Genomic DNA, 13,544 nt, shown 5'->3' on the forward strand with positions numbered 1-13,544 from the left:
GCAGGCAGAATAAGGTGTTTATTTCTAATGCAATGTACATAAATCCTAAGAAAAAGAGTGTCAGTCACAGGGTTAGTTATATATGAAATTGGTCATTTTTAATCCTTGGCTTTTGCCTTTCTTTTACCGTGTGACAACGAAGGAGATTATTAATCCTGCTTCCTCCCCAAAATTTTGAATGTGCTTTATCTTCTCTAAAGAATGTGGTTCATATTGAGGTCTTGGGTGACAGGTTGGACTTGATGATCTTTGAGGTCTTTTCCAACCTTATTGATTGATTCTGTGATTCTATGATCTTACACCCTGCAGGATGTGCTACTGAATCTGGGAAGTGTTTAGATGCATTTCAATGCTGCTTCTTATATTGTTTAATTTTATAGCAAAAAAATTCAGAGCAATAAAATGTTTTGAGAGGTGCTTCAAAGCACATACCTTTTTGTTAGTTCACATCTCTTGGTAGCCTCAAGTGTTGGGAGCTTGCCAGTGGAATTTTTGTTTTCCTGGAGGACTTGGGGACAAAGCAATTTTGGTTTCCTTGCTGTTGTCATCATATTATGTAACCACTTGAAGGAAACATAAATGCAGGAATTGATATGCTGCTACATAGGTAAGAGACAGGTATTTAATGTCAGTCAGAGACTATATGTATAGGTAAGAGATTGGTCTTCAATGTCAGAGACTATATGTGTTAACTATTATGTTGCCCTGGGTAAATAATAAACTTAGACACTTCTTCAATCTTTAGATTTGTGATAAAAAAGATGATCTTGGTTTGTTAATAGTTAAACTAGTAGACAGTATAGTCAGTAGAGGGGGAGAAAAGAAATAGAGGATTTCCTTTGAGATCAGACCAAGAATTTAAACCAGTTGGAGAAACTGAAACTTATTAGTGGCTCTTTATACATTATATGAGGTTATATATATATAATGTTAGATGAGGTTTTGACATTTGAGTGAACTTTGGTCCAAATTAATCCATATTTGTGAACATAATTGGTCTACCAGCAACAGTTTGTTTCAGCATAAACTATATAAGCAACAAACCCAATATTGTGTGGCTAGATTTTATTGTAACACCTTATTCTTTGTTTCCCATGAACCCTATCATGTCCCTGAGTATTTGAGGGTTAGTAAGGAACCCAAGTAAGCCTAGCATGTAGCTTTAAACAATTTTGAATCACCAAACTGTGGGAAATTATTTTGCCACATGAAACACACCTTTGTAAAAATGGCAGTCACTGTAAGTATTAGTTATCAGTTACTCCTAAGACACTGAAGGACAACTTTTGATAAAGTATAGCCTATTTAAAGACTGAAAGTAATTCTTGGTGCTTCACATTTTGGTCATTCCCAAGGACCCTTCACTGCATGTAATTAATCATCATCCATCTGGTGATGTTGTTGCATTATATTAGGGTAAGAATCATTCTCTGTATTTGCCAATAGCACTAAACTCCGTGACTCCATGTGTAACCAAGTTGCTAGCTGCCTGCTTAGAAGCGTGTATTTTGTGACTGAAAACACAAATAATTCTTCAAGGTGTTTCCTGCAAGTAATGTTTGACTATTTGCTTTTTTACATGATTACATAATTTTTTTCCCTGAGCTTATGACTTTTCTAATGTCGGTGACTTTGGTAATCATAAGGATTGTGAATATTTTCATTTGGGAAAAACCAAATAATAATTGAATAACCAAAACTCTGTTATGCTGCTAGGTGCGGGTGCTTTGAACTGAGTGCTAGCGAGTGGAAAGCATGTGGAAGATGCACTGTGTCCTTTCTTTGTAGCAAGGTTAGGTGCTAGGCTGCAGCAGGCTGCTGTCACCAGGGCTGGCTCCTGGGCTGGTCTGGACGGCAACGGTGGGGGCAACGTTCTTCCTCCTGCGGCAGCGGAGAGGGGGCAGAATGTAGGGTAGCCAGTAAGCAGGCTCTCTTCGCAGGACTCAGGTGGCTCCCTCTGGATGGCAGGGAGCAGTCTTGTGGGGTTGGCCCTGCGGCAACCGGCTTCGGTGCCAGTGTGGATGGCCCCGGGGAAGAGATGCTGCTGTGCGGAGTGGTGGCTTCGCCTTTGCTTGACTCGAAGGAGTGGACGGGACCCTCTCAGAGTGGTCCCGGCTTTGGAGCACAGGCACGGACAGTGCTGTGGGTTTCCCTGGGGTTCACAGGGCACGAAGCAGCAGAAGTGGCGGCTTCTCTTCTCTCCTGCAAGGGCAGGGTCATGGTGTGGCTAGGCACTGCTTCTGCTTTATGCGAGCCAGTACAGACGGTTGTGGCATGCCAGTCTGCTGCTCAAGGCTGAGACACACATTTGGACTGCCAGACTCGGCTAGTCCGTTCCCTGTCAAATGGGCAGTCTTACCCTCGGGGGTCCAGTCCTCCTGAAGACATGGCGGGCTCTTTTTCCAACCAGTGGGGCTGGCTGTACAAAACTGTAGCTTCTAGGCTTTCAGTGAGGGTCCCTCCTCTGGAGACTCTCAGGGCTGAGGCTTGATGGGCCTGCCCAGATGCTGGCTTCTCGTCATCTTGCAGAGGCCACTTGTTTGCTTGCATGTGGGAGTGAGAAGACTTAGTAGCAATGAGTTTAATAGCAAAGGCTATGGTGTGTAGGCAGAGAGCTTGGTAGCTCGAGCAAACAGAAAAAGGACAGAGAGAAAGCAAGCAACTTGTTTACAAGTTGGGGTAATACTTACAGGTTTCTTGAGGTTGGATTTGGCCAATGGGCACTCTCGTAAACAACCAGCTTTAGCCTATAGAAAGTGTGAAGCTAGAATTATGCCCATGTTTGGTAGTTGCACAACCATCCCATGAGATGGGTGCCTGCCGTTGTTTATGCTGCCTGGCTTAAGCCTTGGCCTATGTTCCCCTCAGGAAAGGAGGGAGATGTGGCCACACATGCTGGGACAAGGTTCATTATCTGGGGCATAGTTCTGGGCATAATGTGCCTTCACCACACATGGTTTCCTTTTCAATTTATTAATGGGCTCTAGCATTAATTGCCTCAGCAGAAATACCCAGTGGCTAATATTCTACCATTTCAAAGTATTTCTGCCAAATGTCATTGCCCAGAGAATAAAACTGTGCTTCTCCTCAGCAGGTAACACCTCACAATCTCCTCAGCAGGTAACTCCTCACAATCAAATGCTGCATCTTGAGTTGGTGACTACAAGCCATCTTTAATTCAGTTATTTACTGACTGCTTATGGAAATAGCCAACAACCTGTTCATCTACCAATTGAACAAAAAACCAAGCAGGCTGGACTATAAGATTAAATTTCTATAGAAATGCTTACAGCAGCCAACTCTTGGTGGTACTTGTAGATATCATAATTTCAGGGCAATCTTTCTTTGCATGCTTCCATATCAACTTTGAGAGTTAATGATCTGCTCTTTCAGAATTCCCAGGAACTCCACATTTTTTTTTTCCTTATTTTTTTTTTCCCCCCACTGAAAGAATTTCAAACACCCTAAAACTTTACTGACAGTCCCTTGGCTGGCATCCTATTCAATAAATTGTTTGTAGTAATCTCTTCAGAGTCAGGGGACTCATAAAAAAATACTGTACTGATACTTGACAAATACATAATGTCAGAGCAGAACAACCCTGGGCAATCATCTAAAATTTCTAAATACTCCAAGATGTCACCCCATAATAAGCGGCATTCTTTTTCATCTCATGGTATACGTGTGTTTGGGACTATTGATGGTCATACCACAGAAATCTCTTCTCTATAGAAATCATGTCAGTGAGCTTGACTGGACTACTTTGGCCTAGGAGAGTAAATTCTTACACTAGTTCAGCTGCATTTGACTTTTAAGTGCAACCTCTGAATCCCCAGTGTTTTGCTGAGTTGTTGGGTTTGCATTTTTTTGCTGCTTGGTTTGTTTAACAACTTGCTGTTGCCTAATAAATCAAGGATTATATCAGGGCTAAAAATAATCTCCTCTTGAAAAGGAAACAAAAAAGCAAACATGAGCATAAGTCCATTTCACCTCGTGTCCCTACTGATTCCTTATCAGATGTAAACATTCTTGTAAACCCCATTTGTGTTCCTCTCTGATGTCTGCAAACATTCATCCTCATCATAAGCTAGTGCCATGCTTCAGGAATATACTTGTTTGGAAAAAAAATTACCAAAAAACCAACACAAAACCTCCTGAAGCAGGCTGGGGGCTGTATGATATATCATTTTCTAGATTTTATTGAAAAATAAGACATGTCAAAAAACTTCATTAAAAAAATCTTGATCAGAACATATGACGTGTGTTCAGAAAATTTTGAAACTTCATAGCTGTTGCTTCATTAATGTTTGTTAATAAAAGAATCAAAATTACAGCAATTCTCAAGAAGTGTTAAAGTATTAGAAATACTGCCAGGCTACAGACAATGTGATACTGATTCAGGGGTATCAGGAGAATATCACAGTTGCAGTTGGACATGACTGTCACCTACAGTATTTCACAGGAAGGTTGTCTGTATTGCCTTGTCTATGTAGCTAACAAAGCAAATTGTCTTCTACAAAGTCTTCAGTTGTGGTTATCACTGGACATGTTATGCTTTTAAATTAAAATTATAGGGGCAGAAAGGGTTTAACAGTAACTTTCAACTTCCTGCTTGAGTTATCTTTCATATGCAGATGGTGAAGATCTACAGGCACACAGAGCAATGCTTCTTTTGAGCATCACAATTAACCTTTGCCTTATGGTAAAGGCATAGTCTAGCCAGAGGGCATGGAGAGACGATAGTCTGAGCAATGTCACTCCTGTGGCCAGTGACAGGCATTCTATAGGTTTCTCTTGAATGGATCCAAGGTCAGAAGATCTGTTTTCTTCTTAAATTGAAGAAATATGTTGAATCCTGATGTGTAGAATCAGCTAACACTTCATACCACCTCTTTATCCAGCAAACTGAAACCGGATGGAGCAAAGATGCTCCTGGGATCTAACTGGCTGTCATCCTCTCTGCCGCTTTGTTAGCTGATGAGATCTCAGTCTGGACCAGAACAAAGTGCATGGAACTCATGACCTCTTGTTCCTTTCTGGGAGAAAACAGACTGAGGCAATGTTGGCAGAACTGACACTGGGAAAAATGTAGAATGGAGCTCCAGCTGCTCTGCTACTGCACATGCTGCTTCCACAATCCATATTTCAACCCCTTCATATCTCATGGGAGCCTGCAATAGGAATGAAGATGCTGCGTCTTTTCTGCCAGTGCAGATGGTGGGGTGGGCAGAGCTGGTATGGTTGAAATGGGCTGGGCTGCACTGACTGCAAGTCTAACTGTGTAAACGTCACTTAGATAAATTGCTCTATCTTGTTTAAAATGAAGAGAATGTAATTGAAAAATACAATCACATGTCTGTAATTGTTCCTTAGTTCTTAGACATTGTATTTCTTTTTCAAATACAGCTTGCTGATGATCAGGGATTGGTGTTGATGACAACTGTTGCCATGCCAGTATTTAGTAAGCAAAATGAGACTGTAAGTACTCAGACTATTTCAGTCATGTGATAATGGGGTGACTGCAGTGAAGTTTTCAGAGACAGAAAAAGATTTTAACCTACTCTAAAAAAATTTTCTTCTCTTCTCCTTATTTTGTCTGCAGTTAGTACCACTTGGTTAGTGTAAAAATAATCACAAATGACTGTGATATGGAAACCATAGTAAAATAATAAACCCGTGTGTCTTAGATGATGCTGGGCCTTAGAGTTTTCTTACTTCTATATCACCATTGTATAGCAAATCATCTGTATGCTTTTATTTGCACAAATATGCTTCTATTTTGTAGGCTCTAAATGTAATTAGTCATATGTATATATATGTTCATCTTTACCAATTTAACAGGTTATTAAAGAAAATTGCACCTACTTTCCCCTTAATGCTTCATCTTTCTGGGAAGGAAGCAAGTAACATATTTTTAACAGTAGTTTTTAATTAACTGTTTTTCATAGGAAGTTTACTGTTGAGGGACCCAGTAGCTATCAAAATTGTGCATGCCTTTTTCTATGTGAAATGCAGTTAAAGTACAAAGGAGCAATATAATTGATTAAATGACTGATCAGATGAGTAGTATCAGCATTTGCTTTCACCACTTTTAAAATATTATGTCTGTTATCTATTAACTTCTGCAGAGTAGCTGCAATGTGAAATGTGGTGAAAAAGTCTTCATTACTGTGTATCTGAATGCATCTTTTATTGTTCATTTTAGAGATCTAAAGGGATTCTTCTGGGAGTAGTTGGCACAGATGTTCCAGTTAAAGAGCTCTTAAAAGCTATTCCAAAATACAAGGTAATACACAAATGATAATGTCCTTTATACTCAGTATGATTTCTATAATATAATTTATTTAGCAAGTTAATATTGTTTAGACTGATGTAGCTCCATCATTTCCCTCAGGAATTTTAGTGTTGTAGTGTCTGATGGGTAAATGTCATTGGTCATAAGATCAAGTGCATTTTTTAATACCAAAATCAATATAAGGTTTGATTTCCCCATTCTTGCAGATCACAGTGTGCTCTAGAATGCAGTATTCTGTATTGTCCATAATAAAGTCAATGAAATGATTAAAACACAAAACATAACCAGAACACCACAAAAATGTGCATAATTTTGTATGAAAACTGTCCTTAATATGGCTTTAAACTTCCTTCCCCAATTCCATGTCCCAAACTAGACACCTCCTTGAATTAAAGCAAGTAGCACATTTCAGGAACTTGAACAACTCTCTGCCTGACCAAATTAGTGGTTTCTCGTCTCCTACCCAGTATTTGCAAGATATTTCCTCTAATTAGTTTCCCAAAGCCAGGCATATCTTTGCTATAAAGTTCTTTAAAAATAATTCTAAAAGTTTTCAAAATGTGATGTGCTTCATCTATTATGAAACATTTTGTAACTTTGCAGAAGTAGGCTTCAGGCAAATGCAAAGAGATAATTTTCATTTAAATCAGATGCAATACATTAGTATTTAGCTTCTTATGTCTGAAATGCTTCACTACATTGCTGGTTTATTCCTAAAGAAAATTGCTTTCCAGTTAATTCCTAGTGGATTTTTTTGCAAGACAAATAAGTATGTAACACAGTATTGTAGATAGCCTTTACTAAAGAGACCAGATTTTGGAGTAGCTACATTTTGACACATACTTGTACTGAGCATTTCACACTTTCCTCTTAACTGGCTGCCATGCTTTTGTTTACTGCTTCCTGAGAAGGTAGAGGAATAAACTGACTTGTGAGTGCCTTTGAATATTCCTAGAGGTTTTTTTTGTAGATAATTCTGTTTAGAAGGAAAAAAAACTTTATTCCATCAATTTTAATTCTGATCTGAATACACAAGCAATTGATTGATATTCAGTAACGGGAAAGTTTAAATTAAAAGAGAATTTGATAAAAATAATGCATGAAATAATAGGAATAATTTTGATAAAGTTCTTTGGAGTAATTTCCTTGGACCTGAATCCCATTAGGCTAGCTGCTATGGAAGCACAGAACAGAAAGTCAGTTGGAAGAGGGTTTGCAGACTATGGGAAGAGGCAGTGGATGACTACACACTGCTACCAAAACATACTGAAGAGAGACATTGCTGGTCAGGATGAGTAACACAGAGGGTTCTCAGTGCACTAACCACTAAAGTCAGTTAACTGCAACTCATATGCTTGTGTATGCAAAAAATATAAAATCCATAGAAGGCAGAAGAGAAGGGAGCAAAATTTGGAGCAATGAAAACACTCTTTGGAGCAGCCCTCTAAAGAGCTATGGGTACAGCAGTTTTGTTTCTAATGAGAGGGAAGAACAGTGTTGTAGTAACTATAGAAATGAAAGCCTGGCTGTGCGTGGCTGGATAGAAAAGGACCTATCACAGTAATGTCTTGTGTGACCTACTCTAGGTGATCCTGCTCTGGCAGGGAGGTTAGACTAGATGATCTGCTCCATAATCTTTTCTGGCACTGAGGTCAGGCTGACAGGCCTGTAGTTTGCAGATTCCTCCTTCCAGCCCTTCTTGTGGATGGGCATCACATTGGCCAGTTTCCAGTCATCTGGGACCTCTCCAGTGAGCCAGGACTGGTGGTAAATGATGGACAGCAGCTTGGCGAGCTCATCTGCCAGCTCTCTCAGCACCCTAGGATGGATCCCATCTGGTCCCATGGACTTATGAGTATCCAAGAGGCTCAGCAAATCCCGAACTACTTCCTCATGGATTTTGGAGAATTATACTGCTCCCTGACCCCATCTACCAGTTCAGGAGGCCAGTTATCCTGAAGTCCTCCTGCCTTACTGTCAGCCTTTTCCTCATCTTTAGTTACAGTGTTCCCCTCCAGGTCCAGTAAGGAGTGGAGATTCTTCTTGCCCTCTTTTTAGCATTAATATATTTATAAAAATGCTTTTTATTATCTTTCACAGAAGTAGCCAGTTTAAAGTTCTAACTGGGATTTTGCCTCTCTAATTTTTCTCCTACATGATCTACCAGCATCCTTAAAACATATCACAAGTTGCCTCTCCCCCATTTCAAAAGGCAATACGCCCTCTTTTTTCCCCCTTAATTCCTTCAAGACCTGCTTGTTCATCCAGGCTGGTTGCCTTCCCCAGTGGCTCATCTTTCAGCGCATGGGCAAAGCCTGTTCCTGTGCCTTCAAGAGTTCCTGTTTGAAGTAGGTCCAACTGTCCTGGACCCCTTTGTTCTTAGGGGCTGCTACCAGGTTACTCTCTGAATTAGTTGCTTAAATAAGCTGAAGTCTGCCCTCCAGAAATCCAAAGTAAGGATTCTGTTATTGCTCCTCCTTATTTCCCTGCATATTGAAAACTCTACTATCTCATGGTTGCTGCACCCTAGACAGCCTCCTACCACCACATCTCCCAGAGAGAGTGTGGGGCCTGAACACCAGGCATGGCAGCAATGGCAGTTATTCAGAAAAGGAGAAGATAGGCAAGAAAACCGAAATTTCTGGATTTGTCATATGATATATATATGACAGGTTTTCTATGAAGTCCTACATGATCCTCTTTTTCAATACTATGCTTTAAATTTGAAGGTGCATTGTATACTGCAGGATGTAACATGAGAGAAATATTACAGGAGGTGCCAATATCATGTAATACAGTTAGGTTAGTGAAATCACTTCCAGTCTCACATACCCTAAACATTTTAGAACAGTAAGAAGACCATGCAATTGTAAGAGTGTAATCACCTCTGGGACCCATTTCTGTAGAAGCAGCATGTGAAATAAAATTCACACATGGGATATAAAATGATTTGTTAGAAATAGAATTCTGCTGATTTGGAATTCTCTCAGCTTGGATGAGGTGGATTTTATGCCGAGGAAGATGGATAATAACAATTAGCTATTTTCAGCAGTCATTATCTAGGCTAAACTCCCCCTAGATTTCTGTGGCAGTTTCTTCTGAATAAGGCAGGGTTGAGTTTAGTAATACTTATCACATGGCATTTTACAGCAGTTAGAAAATGTTGGGTTTTTTTGTTTGTTTCTGAATCTGTCATTTAGAGACAGAGTTCAAGGTCTAAAATGGCAATACTTCTCCAAACCAAAGAATTTTAAGTACAGAGATTTTAGTTTCACTTATTGCACAATACACAATAAAATACTACCCTTGGAGCCTAGGTGTGCTTCAAACAGGCAAATATTTTTTCCTGTGAAGCATAACACCCACATTTGTTTCCTTACCTGACTTGCATTGCTTGAATATCATTCTGCAGTTATCAACACAGGCAATTATATTTGAGATCTGATATCTAGCCAACAGCTAGTTCAGTTGTCGCACTATAATAGTTAAAATATGTCCACTGTTATTATTTGCCTGTCCCTCCTTTATGAAGAGATGCCAAGAACATATCACCTTCTATTACTTTCACTGGAGTTTATTACTTTAGGAAAACCGCTAATTTATGAAACAGTCTTCTGTATGGCAGATACACTTGACCAGGTACAATCATTCACAGAGACACGACACAAATCTACCTGGTATGTTTTCTCTATGACTTTGCCATAATACCGTATTCTGGTTTATATTTCCAGAAAATTCCAGAAGCTAACTGACTTGCTGTCCTACTTGCCTCTTAGAAATGATTCTGACTTGTCATCCTTGCTTACATTGCTTTATGCCAGGCAAATTCCTGAAGAACCAGTTCAGCAAAGCATTTCAGAACGTATTGAAGTAAAATTAAAAGAGGGTTAGCAGTGAGAAATGGAAGTACCAAAGCAAAATACTTCTGTAGCTTTGCGTTGGTTGGTTGGTTTGTTTACACTAAGAAGGGATATTTCAATGACCACCTCAATGATTTAAGGTATATATTTTGCATTCAGTGGGTGCAATCAACTGTGTAATAGGCATATTCTGAAAAGAGTAGTATTGTTATTTACATAAGTACAGTGCTTAATTTGATTGCATATAGCATTAGGTCTCAGAAAGCATTTAATTGCTCGCACATGATCTCCCATGGTTCCTTAGTAAAAATATGTAAACTTAAACGACTTTCTTGAGTAGAAATATGCTGCTTTCTGTGGCTCCAGATGAACTTAACAGAAAAGCAAAATGCCTCCAAGACCAGAGGACGTAAATATTACATATGACAGACCACTGCTTGCTCACCATAACTGTACATTCAGTACTGTCAATTCAAATGACTCTTTTACAACATCTCTTCAGCAAGTGAAGTAAGCTGAACCTAGCCACTCCTGGGAATGTATGCATTTCCAGTATCCCTTTGCTTTGGCACATGCTGTGGTGGATGCCACATGCTATGGTGAGTCATATATACGTCTACATTAAATTCACACTAAACCACATAGAAGTAAGTGCCCTAGATAGCAAACTGTGTGTGGCATTTTAAAATTGTGCTGTATGTTGAATTCATCACAAAGACAGGTTCACATTTTCACAAAATGTCAAGGATCAGAGCTTTGCATATATTGTAATGAAGTGCTGTGTGTGTGGATAAGGGTTATGAATGCCAGCTTTAAGACCTAGATAACTAAATTCTTGACTGACTTTTTGAGAACTTACTGGAGTCTATGCTAATTAGTATTTCTTTTTCATTTACTGTTGCAGTTGGGTATTCATGGATATGCTTTTGCAATTACAAACAATGGATATATTTTGACTCACCCAGAACTTAGGCCTTTGGTAAGGATACTATTTATTACTCTATTTTATTTAGCTATATATGTTGCATTTAATGTGTGAATAATGTAATATAAAAAAAAATTAACTAGAACAGACCAGCTACTCTACATTGCTTTGTAACACATTTTAGTTCTTGGTAAATTTACCTCTGGAAACAAAAATTAGGATGAAAAATATCAAGCAAAATAAATATACAATTTGTTCCTGCAAAAGATGCAGGACTCCATTACTGCAAAATGGCAAAGCCAAAAATTGCTATAATTATGTTCATTTTACGTTGCAGTGGAATGCTGGTATGCTCTATTGCTATGTAATAACCCCTATTTGTCATGTTAATGTGTTAAAGATAATTTAATGTATGTGAAAAATTTTCAGTAAAGCATATTCTTAACCAAAAAAAAAGGGGCACAAGGGATTTTTATACTAAAAGAGAGATAGCAGCAAATTTTACCCTTGGTTTCCCTTATCATCTTGTTTGCATTAATCACAGTAAGAAAAATAGAAGTGCTTGTTACATAAATGTTTATCAGCTTAACACTCCAGAGAACTGGTTCATTCTTGATTGCATCATTGTTTAGGAACAGCACTTGCAAGTGTTCCATCACTATTAACTCCAAGCAAAGAATCAGCATTAATAATTCCACTGCTGCATACACATGGAGGCCATATGTGTTTCTCATGCAGGCACTTCAAGTAATGCCCAATTTCAACAATATTTTGGTAGAAAGAATAAATATTAAGTGGGTGGATAATTTTATATAAAAATAAAATTATTGAAAAGCATGATTTATTAAGTCATTAGCTTATCTGATGTTTTCATTCACCAAAATAATTTGTCTTTCTAAGATTTGGGCTAGGAATTGCACACAAATTAACATTTGCAGCTCCACTTATTGTTTACCCATTTATTTTTTAACCTAAGTAGAGCTTATAAAATGTTCAACAGGAGGAACTGCATGGCTGACTGGAAAGACATTTTCTCAGTAATTTCACTGTAAAATGGGCAGACAATCTAAAGGCAAATATGACTGTAGAGTATCTTGGAAGGAATTTAAAAATGAATGGTTTAAATGCAATTTTTCTTCTAATACTAATATAGTACTACTAATTATACTTTCAATCTAATAATCCAGTGATTCTGGATGGTAGAATTTGTCACAGCTGTGGAAAGAAAGACAATGCCTGTAAAGAATTTGGAAATTTCTCACCTTATTGGTCAGAATACAATTCTCAGAAATGCTTCTTGCAAACAATTCCATTGGCTCTTTTACCATTCTAATAGTGAGTCACTAAAGTGCTATGTCTAGGCATAAGCAGCTCAGACCCCATTCAGTTAAATGAACTTCTTCCAGTGATACCTCTGGTATCCAAACATATAAATATTAGGTAGTGAAAAACTTCCAGCTGCAGGAGAAGCAGTTTGCTCTTACAGAAGATGGAAAACTCAAAACTGATACCTAAGCATGTCAACCCTCAGTCAAAATGAGTTTTGTCTCTATGAGATATTTCATGCTTGAGAAGTGTGTAAGTGTAGGATTCATTCACCACACCTAGACCTATCTTGTCCAGAATCCCATTTCCAGCAATGTCCAAGATGATGTTACATTGTCCAACAATCATTCCTGAGGAAGATGCAGGAACTCGGCAAGAGGGTGTGGAAAATCTTTTAGCAGTCAGTGTAAATTTTGAGAGTTTCAGATAGGCTTCTCTTCATAAATATTTGGATATGAAATTTTAACATTTAGACTTAGTAGGGTCGCTGCTTTTGTTATCCATACTAACATTTTTGTCAGTCATTTTATGAGGGGCTTTTATTTTGAGTTTTATTTTTAAATTTCATTAGAAGTAGTTCTTATTTTGTGACCATGGAAAGCAGAAGCTTTTCATTTATTCTGTCTTTTCCATTTCTTTGTGTGATAATTTGATTGTTATCTCATTGAAGCTTCTCATCACAATAAACAACTAATATTTTCAGTCTTGCTGAGAAGTATTTCTACTTTACTGCATTTCAGCATTTTGCTGTCATGTACTCTGGTTTTTTATGACCTCTTATTTATCCATTCTTCCATGTTCTTTCTTTCTTCTGACTGAGATTGATGAGCTTTATTTGGTAACCATAACAGAGAATAGGCAGCAACAGGGGCTTTGCAAACCTCCTCAGAGCACTGGGATTGCATACAAAGTTTTTTATTGCACATTCAGGTCTCTTCTCCTCCTTCACTGTTTTATCTCTGCTAGCTCATCCATGTCAAGTGACTATCTGTGTAATTTTGCTTTTATCTCACATCCAGCTGTACAACAGGCACAACCTAAATATTGCTTCAAAGAGCTGAAGTTGCAAGCACACCGACTAGGTCTAAAACTTGGCTGTCATAACATTTGGCATCTTTTCCTCTAATTTGATATTTGA

The 13,544-nt window shown here is 38.4% G+C and overlaps 1 protein-coding gene across 4 annotated transcripts in view; it reads left to right on the forward strand.

The window, feature by feature from the left end:
* Window positions 1-13,544, forward strand: part of CACNA2D3 (calcium voltage-gated channel auxiliary subunit alpha2delta 3) — a 425,193-nt gene that overhangs the window by 302,860 nt on the left and 108,789 nt on the right. For all 4 annotated transcript variants that reach the window (XR_008462276.1, XM_009910018.2, XM_054162207.1 and 1 more), the window contains 3 exons: window positions 5,407-5,478; window positions 6,206-6,286; window positions 11,060-11,134. Coding sequence is in view for 3 of the 4 variants with exons in the window: in XM_009910018.2 (XP_009908320.1) it covers window positions 5,407-5,478; window positions 6,206-6,286; window positions 11,060-11,134 (228 nt within the window). In the remaining variant the exon portion in view is untranslated. The remainder of the gene's footprint in view (window positions 1-5,406; window positions 5,479-6,205; window positions 6,287-11,059; window positions 11,135-13,544) is intronic.

This window comes from Dryobates pubescens, chromosome 1 (assembly GCF_014839835.1).
Source record: "Dryobates pubescens isolate bDryPub1 chromosome 1, bDryPub1.pri, whole genome shotgun sequence".
NCBI lineage: Eukaryota > Metazoa > Chordata > Aves > Piciformes > Picidae > Dryobates > Dryobates pubescens.